This window comes from Carassius gibelio, chromosome B15, assembly GCF_023724105.1.
Source record: "Carassius gibelio isolate Cgi1373 ecotype wild population from Czech Republic chromosome B15, carGib1.2-hapl.c, whole genome shotgun sequence".
NCBI lineage: Eukaryota > Metazoa > Chordata > Actinopteri > Cypriniformes > Cyprinidae > Carassius > Carassius gibelio.
Genome location: NC_068410.1, coordinates 22,949,195 through 22,963,652, shown reverse-complemented (window position 1 = coordinate 22,963,652; position 14,458 = coordinate 22,949,195). Strand labels below are relative to the sequence as shown.

At 38.9% G+C, this 14,458-nt stretch overlaps 1 protein-coding gene across 4 annotated transcripts; it reads right to left on the bottom strand.

Annotated features, from left to right (window-relative positions):
• Positions 1 to 1,254: 1,254 nt before the first annotated feature.
• On the bottom strand, positions 1,255 to 13,901 carry taf15 (TAF15 RNA polymerase II, TATA box binding protein (TBP)-associated factor). 4 transcript variants are annotated; one of them, XM_052577160.1, is made up of 16 exons: positions 13,768 to 13,901; positions 13,323 to 13,356; positions 13,103 to 13,148; positions 11,560 to 11,632; positions 11,381 to 11,486; positions 9,313 to 9,425; positions 8,542 to 8,671; positions 6,216 to 6,250; positions 5,667 to 5,699; positions 4,269 to 4,378; positions 4,033 to 4,162; positions 2,288 to 2,407; positions 2,143 to 2,218; positions 1,974 to 2,059; positions 1,785 to 1,893; positions 1,255 to 1,699 (listed from the first exon to the last, which is right to left on the bottom strand). In XM_052577160.1, the coding sequence occupies exons 1-16, from the start codon at positions 13,775 to 13,777 to the stop codon at positions 1,660 to 1,662; spliced, it is 1,251 nt and encodes a 416-aa protein (XP_052433120.1). In that variant the 5' UTR covers positions 13,778 to 13,901; the 3' UTR covers positions 1,255 to 1,659. The 4 variants fall into 4 exon arrangements, with proteins under 4 accessions (XP_052433120.1, XP_052433121.1, XP_052433122.1 ...); XM_052577161.1 differs by having other exon boundaries at positions 9,313 to 9,422; XM_052577162.1 differs by having other exon boundaries at positions 11,560 to 11,629.
• Positions 13,902 to 14,458: the final 557 nt, after the last annotated feature.

The following is a 14,458-nucleotide window of genomic DNA, read 5'->3' as shown; positions in this document are numbered from 1 at the left end:
AATGTTTGGGTAAGATGATGACACACAGCTGGCTGAGCAAGTTCAGTATCACTGAAGATTAAACATTAAAAAATAGCACTCATATTCATGAATGAACGTGTATTATATTATTTGCTTGCTAATCGCTAGTAAAGCTAACCAGCCATCATCCTAGGTAAACTTGCAAACTCACCTGGTTTATACTATGTTTAAATCAAATGCCAAATTAATGTTTTGATTTAGATAGTTTCACGCCTTATTTAGTGAGTAGTGAGCTAGTTTCTACCTTTGCACTTGCTAGCCTCAAAGCACCTGAAGAGTAACTGCTTGTTCTTACAACCTCCCGCACAACTTTCAACTAACGTTAGTATGCATGGAAGGTGGCAACCCTACAACTAGCTAACGTTAGACAGTGATTGACATACCGTTAGTACGGGTCAGCGGTGTTCATAAAGTAGCGGTTTAGGGTCAGCGATAATTTCCAAAATATTTGTAATAATTTCGCTTTATTCTATTTATTTGTAGGTCTCTGTTTATTGTAATAGAAATATCTGGTAACATTGCACCGCCAGCATTAGTCTGGCAGTTATCAAAAAAAGGCAGCGGCTTTTAAGTGCAAATATGTTTTAGGATTTTCTGATATGTATAATACCTATTGCAAATAGTGACTATTATCTGCACCTCAGTATTGTAGTACATTATAAAACTTGTTTTAATTAAAAACGAATTTTAATTAAATGGATGCCACCTTATTGGGACGATAAAGCCCTCCCTACACTTGCCCTACCCAATACTCTATTTTCAACTTTTTTATTATTTACTTAATTCAATGAAAATAAATGCTTTTCTGATGCGATTTGAAAAAAGTTGGCCAAAAGGCGGATTCGAATTCGGGTCCATGACGTCAAAATATGTATTACTCGTTTCCACCGATGCTCCCACTCATGGACGGTTTCACTTTCAATCCAGTGCTGTATCATTCAACCCCCACGTTGCCTAATACAAAGGGTTCAGGGCTTAACTATAATCATTTAATGAGGTACACACAGCATTTCATTTGCTTTTATACAACTAATCAGTTATTTGATGATAAAACCAGGCTTGTATTTGATAAATGTGCAAGACCTGCAATTATGACACCAGATTCACAATATATTTTGATTTCAGTTATTTTTAATGCACTCACATTATTATTATTATTAGAAACTTTCTAATGTTGCCATTTATTGCATATAGCATTGTTCTGCAAAAAATAAATCTGAAGACAAAAACAAGTAAGATCAAAAGGGTGTTTAATATTTTTTGCAAAAAGAGAAATCAAAAACAAAAAAGAAACCAGTAAAACAGTTTGAGTTGATTTTTACAAAACAATAAGCATTTCACAAATCTAATCACACTAGATGCCGGCTTCTACAAGTCAGGAAATTAAAAAGTAACAAAAATAACATCTGGCCCCTCCCCTTTCACCCAGAACAAGATGACCCTTTAAAGCTGATCTGTGGACAGTGCTGTCACTCCAGGGGTCCAATTCATCCCCTCAGAGTAGATTCAACATTTATGGAAAAAACTGCTCGTTTCAGACAGTATATGCTCATGCAACAGAAAGGATTGTGACACAAACCTCTCCCCGCACCCCTCACCCCCACCCCCACCCCACAGTAACCAGCGGTCAGGAACGCTTCAGTACGGCCGGCCTCGTCTCTCCTCTCTGTGGTCTCCCCTGGAGGACACAATGACACCAGCATTACTCCGACATCATAAGATCACATGATACCTCTGACTGCAGAGCTGAGGGGTTTCATTACCTTCCGCCCATTTTATACCCCCCGCGGTCTCCACCCCTGAAGCCTCCGCCTCCTCTGCCGCCTCTGAATCCTCCGCGGTCTCCTCCGTACCCGCCTCGACCCCCACGATCTACAGCAGCCAGGAGGAAATCACAGATCAGAACAGTCTCCCTCTTATCGTTTCAGCTCGTGTAGGAGCGCCACACTCACCATCTCCAAACCCATCTCCATCAGGCTTAGCCGTTCCACAGCGGTTGCACTCATATCTTCTAGCAAAGTTCATGTTGCCACAAGAGCTGCAAGAGACAGATTAGCAATGAATGTAATCGGGTGTCAGATCCCTCTCAAACACCGTCACAAATAACTGCATGCACCGAACCTGTTGGGACACGGCCAGTCTCCACCCTTGACATCAAACGAGGGACCTCCACCGAAGCCTCCTCTGCCTCGGAAACCTGCGAGCACCAACACACCAATGACTTACAGAACAACTGACGGGTCTTACACAGATTAACGAATCATACCGCCGCGTCCTCGTCCCCCACCACCTCCGCCTCCGCCTCCTCCTCCTCCTCCTCTCTGGGTGAATTCAGCTCTTCTGGTAGCAAACGACACCTTGAGGGGTTTTCCTTTGAACTCTTTTCCTGTAACCCAACAAATCAAAAATCAGCCGTGTTTATTTGAACACTATTGAAGTCAGAGACAGCAAGGATGATCGCTCACCATTAGAGCTGAAACAACGAATCGATTTAATCGATTAAAATCGATTATTAAAATAGTTGTCAACTAATTTAGTAATCGATTCGTCGCTAAATAAATTTTATTTGCCATAAGCGGCTCATTTCGTGCATATTTCAAATCTGCGGTGACCAAAGTGTGGCAGTAATGAGCCACCGGAGGTTTTACTCAGCCAGTACAGCAGGTGAAGTAGCGAATAGCCAATAGCTGGCCTCGTTTTATGTCACGTGCTTCCCGAACAGCGTCTCTGCAGCATTCAGCGGGAAGTGGGAGTACTTTACATTTACAAAATGAAGAGTAACCTGTAAACTCTGCACTACTGAACCGTTTAAGGGGCCGTTCACATATCGTGTCTTTTGCGTGCTCAAGTTCGTTATTTCCTATGTAGGCGCGCAGTATGCACTCTCATAATGGAAGCGACGCGGTCGCGACACCCACGCGGTGCGATGCGCCCGTTTTTCCAGGCGCGTCCACACCGCATCCATTTATCCTTTGCTGAAATTTCCGGGTCTTCATGGAGAGGGCACGTCATGGAGAGAGCACGTCATGGTTGCTTAGCAAAGGCAGACGCCCCAGGGGCGCTTCTGCCCGAGCGCTTTGGAAAGAAGGAGAAAGCGGCGCGACTAGCGTTTTCCACGCGTTTTTAGGTGCGATATGTGAACGGCCCCTAAGAATTTTATTTGTGCAGATTCTCCAGTACAAGGTTGTTTGCAAATGTTTAGTCGTAAAAGCTGATAACATTGCTTTTTAACAGTTAACATTTAAAGCTTTACAAACATGTTATGTGATCAGTTTGTCGTTTACCAGTTCATAATTCAGACTTGCAGCCTAATTATGACTGAATGAGAGAGGTAAATGTTTGAGTATATTTAAAATGCACTTCTTTTCTAAGTATTCACTGCTCTTTTTCACACAGCAGGTTTTTTGTGTGTGTCCCAATTTTTTTTTTTTTTCTGCACAACCTTCTGATGGATTTTACTTTAAATTGTGAGTTCCATTCAGGTTTCATGCCATTGGCACTTTTTTTTCGAAGGATTGTTTACAATTTCACAGCATAAGCTATAAAGCTTTTTCCCAGTAAATAATAAAATACAATGCACTGCAATTTTATTCTGTTTTATCCTTATACTTCGTGAAAATATGTTCTCAAAGATTCCTTAAGCTTTGTTTGGGATGTTAAACTACTTTAGGAGCTCTAAGGACTGCCATGGTGAAAACAATATTTGAAATCTCCTTGTGAATTTTGCTAGAGTATGGGTCAGTGTTTTGATTGCAGAAGAGTTCGACAAAGGATTACTAACATAATAAAACAACTCCAGGTATATTTTTGATGAGGATATGACAATGCAAATTGGTTAAAATCTCTTAAAAATCTATGCTGAATGATAAAGACCCTTTATTAATAATTTCCTTGGGGAAAAAATGGAAAAAACTAAAATATAAGTACATAAACCGATTAATCGATTAATCGTAAAAATAATCGACAGATTAATCGATTATCAAAATAATCGTTAGTTGCAGCCCTACTCACCATCAAACCATTCGATGGCAGCTTTAGCAGAGGGAGGATCGTCAAAGGACACGGTGGCTTCACCCTTCAGTCGTCCGGTGGCTTTATCAGTGTACAGATTGATCATAGGACTGCCGGTCTTCTTATTGATCTGTGAGCAGATTTAGTGTAAAGCTTGTGTTTCCCATAAGCTTTAGTGCATCTTTGACCGAGCACTGTAAGCTTTAGTTGATCATGGGTCAGAGGAGTAAACTTGCCTTAATGATTCCTATCTGTTTGAAGTAGTCCCCCACTTCGTCAGGGGTGATGTCTTCACTGAGACCTTGGACAAAGATGGTGTTATTGTCAGAGTTGTCCTGATTGCCATCTGTAATTGGGAGAAGAAACACATATTAACACACCATGCTTAACACAAAATTAATAATAAAAAGGACTTTTTAAATATGACTCCTGTATGTTCTTTTTGAAGCATTCAGTGTTTTCAGCCACTGCAGTCTCACTACATGAGGACATAAACATTCCCAAAGCTGCTCTGGGAGTTACTTAGGGTCCTGTGATTTCAGCGATGCAGAAACAAGGAATCCAGTCATAAAAAAAAAAATGGAACTCACAGTTTAACACGGAATTTGTCAAATTTTGATTGAATGAATAAAAAGGTAATCGAACGTACATCAAATCGCGATATCGACTAGTATTAGAGATGGGCAATGACATATCATCCAATTGCCACGTGCCTCCAATCAGTAAATCTGGTTCCATGATTAGCACTAAATCGCCATCACCTGCTTTCAGTTTGAGTGAAAGTGAAAAGTGAAGTCAAGCGGCGTTTAATAGACAGAGCCGTTGGATCACTGACAAGCTGTAACACCACGTTCATTATCCCAGATGAGTCGCCTTCGATAATGAACGCGATGTTGCGTAGCTTGTCGGTGATCCACGGCTCGGTCTATTAAATGCCGCTCAATCTGAAAGCAGGTGATGGCGATTTACAGCTAATCAGGGAACTAGCTTTACTGATAAAATGCGCGTGACAATCGCATGCGACACATCGCCCATCCCTAACTAGCATCTGTAAATATTAAGCCAGAAAAGTCTATTTAAATATGAATCCTGCATGTTTTGCGCGTCTGTTAATGAATGGTGCAGACGTTTGTTTTCGTCCATTACACACATGGAAGCAAGCGTGACGTTCTGCTGTTTGTACCGCTACTAAAAAAAGAAACCAACATTAAGGAAATATCACATAACATTTCTTCCATGTTTTAATTTGAATAGTAAATCCCCTTTGTTTGCCGAAAAAAAGGTTAGCTTAATTTTTAGTAATTAAAATAAATAGTTTTATGCCTTTATTTGATAATTAGAAGTCGTAAGTCAAGAAAAATTAAGATGGAAAAACGAAAAAAAAAAAACATCATAAAAGTTTGGTTTGACTTGAAATTGTGATGAATATATAAGAATGTATTCCTTAACGGATGAAACAATTAATACATTTTTATATTGATAAAAAAAATTATGCATTCATTTCAGTACCAGGAAAAATGCAAATAAAGAATTAAAAAAATATATATAAATACATTTTCATGCCAACTTAAGTGAAATCACTTCTATCTCTCTATGGTGCTCTCAATTTAGGGTGAAATGTTTTCTGCACTCACCTCCATCATCCTTTTGACTGTAGTCTCTGGGTCCTGGAAAACAACAAGACACGAAAGGGAAACACAACTTTGAGAACTTGAGAAATAACAACATGAAGTCATGATTGAAGACGATTAATAAAACCCAACTGCTTTGCTATGTAGATTTGACCTTTACAAGTGAGTTTACTCTATGCACCAGTGTGTCCAAAACTGCTGCAAAACTGTTCCAACACCTTTGTACACCAGAGGACATTTTCTGTGAGACTAGCCAAATTAAATCAGAAGTATTTATCTAAATCATGTCTCTTCTTCACCATGTGCACAGCTGGCATCCAGAACACTGGCATTTAATTCAATTTCCTCATGCAAGACGACCATCTTATAGAGTAAATCTGGGTAGCTGTTAGACTTTAGTCCACAAGAGCATTACCAGAGAGGACAGCAGTAAAGACAATAAGGTGATGTTCCTTTGGGTCGACATATAATGGTGGCTCAAGAGCTCATTTGTCAGCTAATCTTTCTTTTTTAATCTCCTTTCCCCCACTGAGACAGATGCTCATCACTTACCACCGTAATTTTTGTAGCCACCACGGTCACCACCACTGCAGAAGAAAAATTGAAGATATGATGGCTTTCCATTGTTGATACCTGGGAGCGCAAGGCTCCCTCTTTACCAGTAATCCTTTCACGGTTTACTACTGAGGAGGAAACGGCTCCCATTGACAGATGAGTTAAAGATAGGGATGTTCATTTTGGTTATTTCTCCTAACCGACAACCAATACTCTTTAACCGATTATTAAGCTTTAACAGACAAGGTTTTCAATTAAATTAGAAATGATAATTGTTGGTGACCTGTTAAATACTAACATTTAGTTTCCTGTGGATAAATTGTGCAAAAAGCAACAAACAACAGAAAATGAGGATTCACATGTTTATCAGATCACATCACGCACCTGCAGCGCTTCTGCAAGCGGAGAAAAACAAAGCTAGGCTATCTATCTATTATCTATCTCCATATAATTAATAGGCCTATAAGATAAATATTTTCTTGAATTGAGAAAACGATAGAAAAACTGTGCAACAAGTGGCCTAGAAGGCCTTTATTTTACAAAAGCACAACGATTTGTTTTTATTGTGAATGTACACAGAGGAAAACCTATTACAATTCTGATTATCTTTATGACTAAAAGTAGTAGTTTCTTTCACTGTTAGGAGGAAACTCAAATGATTGCACCGGCGCTACATGCACGCACAAAACTAAGCTTTGCTACCTTTACAATGCAGACTGTTCATTATCATAAAACGCAGTCAGACACACAAGCAAAATCTGTCGTTAAGTTATCACCGTACCGCCGTGATGTTATGCATTGTTTTACGTGGATACTGGAACGCAAGTGAAATACATACAATTTTGGCAAATACATTGTGAATCTGGGAACAATTGTTTGTGTGTTGCATGAGACGCAAAGTTGCTTATGGTTTCATTTTAGCCTAAATTAATTTTATTTTATATTGCTATAGCTCTTATTTTTTCCCATTCATTTTTTAATTCTTGTTTTCTAAATACCGGTAATTTAAATGATTTGTTGTGGAGTGCGGTTTATAATGTTTGGAAAAATTTTGCGTCGGCACTAGGCCTATTTCTGAATGAAATAATAAAATGCAACTTGTTTTTTCTCACTCTCGAAAAAAAAAGAAAGAAAATGTAATACGCGTCACATTTTAACCAAGCAACAAACCTTAAATATTTTGATCAATTACTGTGTGGGGGAAAAATAAATAAACCGTTTAAATGATTGTATTTGTATGTTGTGAAACTTTTTATAGTCGGATTAACTGTTAACCGGTTAAAATGAACATCCCTAGTTAAAGATGATGGGCCAAATCTACATGAAACATTGCAAATTGAAACCAAAGGCAAGCCTCTTTCCCAATTAGAATTGATTTTTTTTTTTTTTGGTTGAACGTTAAGATTTGATGCGACTAAAACCAGAGAAGAGCATGGAGGACGACCGCCCTGCTCCCTCTCGAGTTCGTCAATAATTGACTATAGATTTGAGCGTCTAACTGTTGTGGCACTCGTGTAGACGAGCACACATTTTTCTTCCATTATGAGTGCTTATGAGCTCCAATGGCTGAGGTCCACCTTTAAATTCATTCACTTTGATACCTGTAGTATAAAATGTAGACCAGTTAACACAAAAAGAAACAACACTGTACAGACACCGATTCATGTGGAGTGAACTGTTCCTTGCGGCTGAACTTTCCAATGTGGACACTCCCAAAGTGAAGGAGGGAAAACTGACGGAGAACAGAAGGAGCTCTAAAAACTGGATTTCAACCAGGTATCTGCATTAAAGGCTTCAGTGGAAACTCAAACTGTTGTGCCTTTTCTTTAATTTAATTCAAAACCTGAGAAATGCATAAAGTGTGGACAAAGCGCATTACTTGGGGCTCTCCTACACAACGTCGAGATTACCCCATAATTAGCCAGACTTAAAATCAATTCAGACTCGGTCTGATTCTAGCGCAGATGAAAACTTGAGGGAAAATACCCACTGTTATGCGAATCTTTGCGCTTTAAGCTATATCGTCTTATATGTGAATGTGAAGCATGTAAACACAAATATATGGACTACAGATGGAGAGTAACCTTACAGCTGTAACCCAAACGTGATTTAGACACATCATACAACTAACTACAATAAAGTTAATATCATTCTATTGGGTGGAGTGCCACTTTATAGAAACCAACAGGTTCCAATTCAACAAAATTGGTTTATCCACACACAAAAAAAAAAAAAAAAAAAAAAAAAAAAACCTTTTCAGGCCTGTGTGCATTGTTGTTTTTTAACGGTGTGTGGCGATACCTTCTGGGGTGGTCAGACTTACCCCATACCGGAGGGTGGGCCGCCCCGGCCACCTCTGTCAAAGCCTCCGCGGTCATAACCCCCACGACCCCTGCCCCGGAAACCCTCCGACCGGTCCGAGCCACCCTCATCACCAAACCTCCGGCTGTCACCTGAGGAGAGGGGAACACACGCTTTTGGATTGGCTGACAAACACACATTAAAACATGGATTCACAGGGCTTAGGTTAAGCCAAGATTAGGCCATAGATCAATTAAGATAGAGGTACCTTTATAAACAGGCCTTAAACACACACTATAATGGTGTGCATCATGACAAAACAATAGCATAGTTACACACAATACTAGATTCACCATTGTCCGATAAGCCAATATTTTTCTATTTCTCTAGGTTTCTCTTGTACGGAGATCATAAACTTTTGATTTTAACTCTGGTTAGTTAAAAATTTAGAATAAGGTTCCATTAGTTAATGTTAGTTAACCAAGCAAGAACAATCCTTCTACAAACATTTTTTTAATCTAGTAGTTGTTAATTGCAACTAATACTAATGCATTATTCAAATCAGCAAGGCAGATCGGCATAGTTTTCCCATATCGGCCGAAGCCGATATTGTGCCTCTCTAAGGGCACTAGCAGACTCAATCAGTCAATGCAAGTTTCTTTAAGACAAAACAGCCCAGGCACATTTAATTCTGGGTCTAGGCTTAAGTAACTTAGATCCAGATCTTTTATTAGGTCTATGTAATTTTGTAGTTAGCTTCATGTCTTGCAGTCAGTGCGTGGCACATATCCACCTGGAGCGCCGCGGTAAGATCCGCTGGACTGGCCGTACGCTCCTCCAGAAGCACCTCCTGCTGACGGCTGTCCGTAAGACCGCGGCTGTGCATACGACTTATCACCATAACTGCTGTGAGACACAAAGAACAAGAGTTTAACAACTATGGGTTGAGACACTTCTAACTTTCTGTTTTTAAGCTGTTTTATTAAAACCCCTCAAAGTGTTGACAGTACATTTCTGCACTGAATGATTCTTGCTGTCTGTAGTCTGTGTGTGTGTGTGTGTGTGTTACAGTGCAGCAGCGCATTAGATTAGTACAGCGATTAACTTGCCTGTACAATAAAACATGCATTTCAGTTTAGAGCTCCAGTAATACTTTATAATCACTCACGTCTTGTGTAGAGCTTTCAGAACAAGCATTTCTTTGTCATTTTAACTGTTTGGAAACAAAGCGTAAATGTGGAAGTCCTTCATAGATTTGTTATCCTGTTGCGCCCTCTACAGGACCAGCGACTAGTTGGCGCAACCCCTAGTAAAAACTGATTTTCTGGTGCATCATGATCATTGTTGACTGATGCCGCTGACAGCAGCTAAATTACCTTGTGGCTAGGGATGCACTGACTTTTGAAGCATTTAAAAGCCATCGGCATATTGGAAATATCATGAAAAGGGCTGCCAAGCATTAGGCCTACATTCAAGTGAATGTAAATTCAGATTCACAAAAGCTCACATCAATTTCTTCAATAAATGAAGAAAACAAAACTATTTAGGCTAAATAAAAATGAATATGTAGTCTTACACACGGAATGTTTCACTTAAATCAAAAAATAGAAAAATTGAGTTTGTTGATTGTAAAGTGCTCAGAATTTCACGGAAAGGTTTTGAATGATGTTTTACCTCAATAATGCAAGTTAGTAGTATATTTTTATTTAACGCCATGTCAGCATCTCATGGCAAAAACGGATAAAATAAAATTAATATAAAAAAATAAAAGCATGACGATGTGAGTGAAGAATAAAGCCTATTGTTTATATAAATAATACTCTAACAAATGGATTCATGCAAAACAAGGGGTAGGCTTCTTTTTAAATAATTTGTGTTGGCTTTAAAGGGCTGACAGTTTTTTCTTGTGTTTAAAGTACACATGAAATCAAAATTGACTATATTTACTTTGTTCGCCTAAATTGATTGTTTTGTGCTGAACAATTCATCCATGCGAGTCAATCCACACAAAAATTTTTTTTGGCTTCATAATCTTTAATCAAAATCTGAAAACGTCCCTCCCCTCTACATTGGAGGACCTTCACTGATGACGTAGGCTTGAGGAATTGGGTGTCTGCTTAATCTGTAACCACGCCCCTCCAACTGACAGTAGACAGGCTGCCTGTGTGTTTGCCAGCATTGACAGCGCGTGAAAGGAGAGATGGCGAGGAGGTGCATTTTTGGTTGTGGAACTCACGGAACACTTTTCCCTTTCCCTAAAATTCCCTCATTACGATCCAGATAGATCGATTTTATTACATTTCGAGGAAGGAGGGATAACAGAGTGTTCACGGATGTGCTCGAAGAAGCACTTAACTCGCGAATATTTCAAAAATTGAACAGAACACGAAATGGGGTTTTGTGAGATATCTGTCATTAACAGATAACGCCGTCCTGTCAGTGTACACCGTTGGTACCTCACAAAGTTTGACGACGGTGAGTTGAAATGAACCATCTCTCATGCAATTGAACACACCTTCTTATCTAGATCCAATCAGGTGCTAGTTGGAAAATAAGCCACGCCCACCATCTCCCTCATTTATTATTCCGTTTCTCTCGGAAATACGTCACAACACTGGAGAAAAGCCGCTTGCAACTTCCGTTTCACGGGGACTTGAAAATATTTGGTCAATATCTAGAAAAGATGCTGTATTGGCTAGCACTAAGCGCAAGTACCAAATCAATACTTTTTCTTTTTGAGTACAGAACACATCTTACTTCATTATAGCCAAATTAAAAAGGAATGACCCATTAAACAGCAGATATAAACAATCTAGCCCTATCGGTTAGAGAACTGATAGTTATCAATAATGATCTCTCACCTGGACGAGGATTCGGATCGGTCGTAGCCCTGCTGCGCCGGAGGTTGAGTCTGCTGACCATAAGCACTAGAGGAGTAACCCTGAGTCGACTGGCCAAAGCTCTCTCCTTCAGGAAAACATGGCCGTCACACACCATCTATCATTAAACACATTCATGAAGACACTGAGGAACCACATACCACTGGGCTGTCCATAACCACTGTAACTCTGTCCAGTGTAAGAGCCGCTGCCATTACCCTGACCATAGCCCTGCTGGAGAGACAAAACCAGTCAATATTCAGTGCTTTACACCGTCATAATTACTACATGCTTACGAGGTTGGAAGATCAACACCAGTCAATATACTGCTTTGATTGTAGTTGTTGGAAATGTCATTCATATCAATTCATGCATCACCTAATTTCATTGCAACATATAAAAAAGATAATTTATGTTTGATCTACGTTTAAACTATTTTGTGCTTTGATATGAAAAGGTACAGGCTACAGCACAAGCGAGTGCATGTGTGTGTGCAACTGAAGAGCACAGTACTGTTTCCGCGCTCATTTGGCTCGCGACTGGTGATGAAATGAAGTTGGAGAGCGCACCTGAAATTGCTGCCATTTGATTTGATCATAAAGACGTTCTGCGACTGAATAAATGCACTTTTTTGTGAAGCAAAAGAGTGACAAAAGGCAGTTGTGAGTGGGGTGGCCAAACCTAGCTCCAAAATATTAAAAAAAATGTTTTTAAATCTAATTACATGTGTTGATTATTCAGCGTGATGAAATGAAAGACATATCTGTGCGTCAGTGGAAGTGTTTACAGAGCTTTTAATGAAGATGACCTGAATAAGTTGACTATAAAAAATAAAAGCTGAACATTAGTTCACAAACAAATATTGGTAACATTTTACAATATGGTGTCATTTAATGAGTTAACTAACAAACATTGAACATTACAGTATTTATTAATCTTGGTTTACATCAGTTAATACAAATAGTTTGTTGTAAGTTGCACAATGCATAATTAACAAGCAACTTTTGATTTAAATGCATCAGTAAATGGTAGGGCTGTGCAAAAAATCGAATGCGATGTTCATGCGCATCTCATCAGTAAAGATGCTCCTGTAATTAGAAGTATATCTCCAGCACGTGTGTTCAGATCAGGGTTGCCAGGTTTTCACAAATCCTGCCCAGATGCTTCTCAAAACCAGTCCAAAACTAGCCCAATTGCGTTTCCGGGAGGTTCCCCGATAAAAATTGCTTCCCGGGGTTAAATATAAATTTTTTGGAAGGGTTGCCCAGGTAAAATTCGCATTTTAGGGGCTAAATATCACATTACTGGTTATAGTAACTTCTCAGTTAAAAGTAACTCAAGAATATGACTCAAAGCTGCAATAATTAAATAATAAAAAATATGCTTTATGTATTAAATACCATTTTATTAACCAATTTGCTGCTGACCTTGCTGAAGAGTGTTCTACTGTACAGACCTGAATTTACATTTCCTTCAGCCTGAGGCTTTTGGTGTAAAAGTGCTTTAACATTCGACAAAAAAACTTTTTATATAACAAATCAAGCTCAGCCCAGAATTACAAAGTAACAAAATATAACGTTAAAGCATTACTTTAAATAAAAAAAATAACAATTAACGTTAGTTACTTTTTTAGGATGTAATGTAATATATATATATATATATACACACACAAACACACACACTATATATATAAAGAAGCACTACCTGTGCTCCACTTTGATAGGCCTGGGATCCACCATAAGATCCGTAGCTGCACAATCAAAAAGGGGGGAAATTACACATCCTGAAACAAACTACTGAGATAATATTTTAAAAAACGAAAATAGTGTTCGACACATTATAGTACCCTGATATTATACTGTAACACGGATCTATAACACTGATTAATTATGAATATATAACTCATAACACCATAAATACAGACCTCTGTTGAGCGCCAGGCTGACCGTAGCCTGAATCTGAGAACACAAACACACAATCAGACAGAATAGATGAACAAGTTTAGTTAATCAAGTCAATTAACGCGTAACCTACAGAAGCGCGTGAGAGCATTAGCACAGATGCTAAGCTAACAATCACACCACGCCATCACAAACTCGCGGCTAAACGATCAACCTCAGTATATATACACATCCGCCGAGATCGTTTTATATAATTAAACATAAGAAAAACACAATTAAAGATGCTACATTTTGTTTATTATTATTATTATCGTGAATGTGGTTGTATATCTATCGAGTAGCGCGTCGTCAGTTTAGCCGCTAATGCTAAGTGCGACGCGGTTATCTTTTATGTCACACAAAACCGAACAGCAAACAAATAAAGAGCGATTACTGATTTATGGACAGCGATGTACTATGAATCTTTACCTGAGGCCATCTTTCTGAAGGAATTAAAACGATAGACCACCTATTCCAAAATAAAGAAATTAAAAACCCGGCAGAAGCGAAACACGCACTGCAGACTTTTAATGAACTCTGACCCGAAACCGGATGGTAGCGTCCACTTGGCGGGAACGCATGGACGACCTCGTCTATTTGAAACATATTAGAAACGAAATACGGCGGCAACGTCTAAAAATCATAATTTTTGTCGAACCGATAACAGATCGAATGAAAATCATAACGTAATTAGAGATATTTTGTTACAATGTATTCGGATAAAGACCCCCATCTGTGGGAAAGTGGTATCAACTTTGCGCCTTTTCTGTCACGTGTTCTCCAGTGACGTCAAGATGCGATGGCTGCCAAACGTCCTTGTTGTACTTATCGATTCTAAAGATGAAATGCAGCGTCCCTTTTCAAATCAATAAGGGATTTGTCCCATTTTTGCCCAGTTCTTAACTAAATAAACATATTATGGAGTTTGCAGTGTGAAGAATGCGTACAGCAAATATTAACAGAGAAGCTAGTAATTGCAGTTCACCGAGGATGACGTCATACGCCGCGTGCTCATTCACTCATCAGCTCGAATAAAAAATATTTTCAGTTATGTTTTAAATCTTATCATATTAACACAATGAATTAATACATTATATAAAAAAACTCATAATACCTTCCT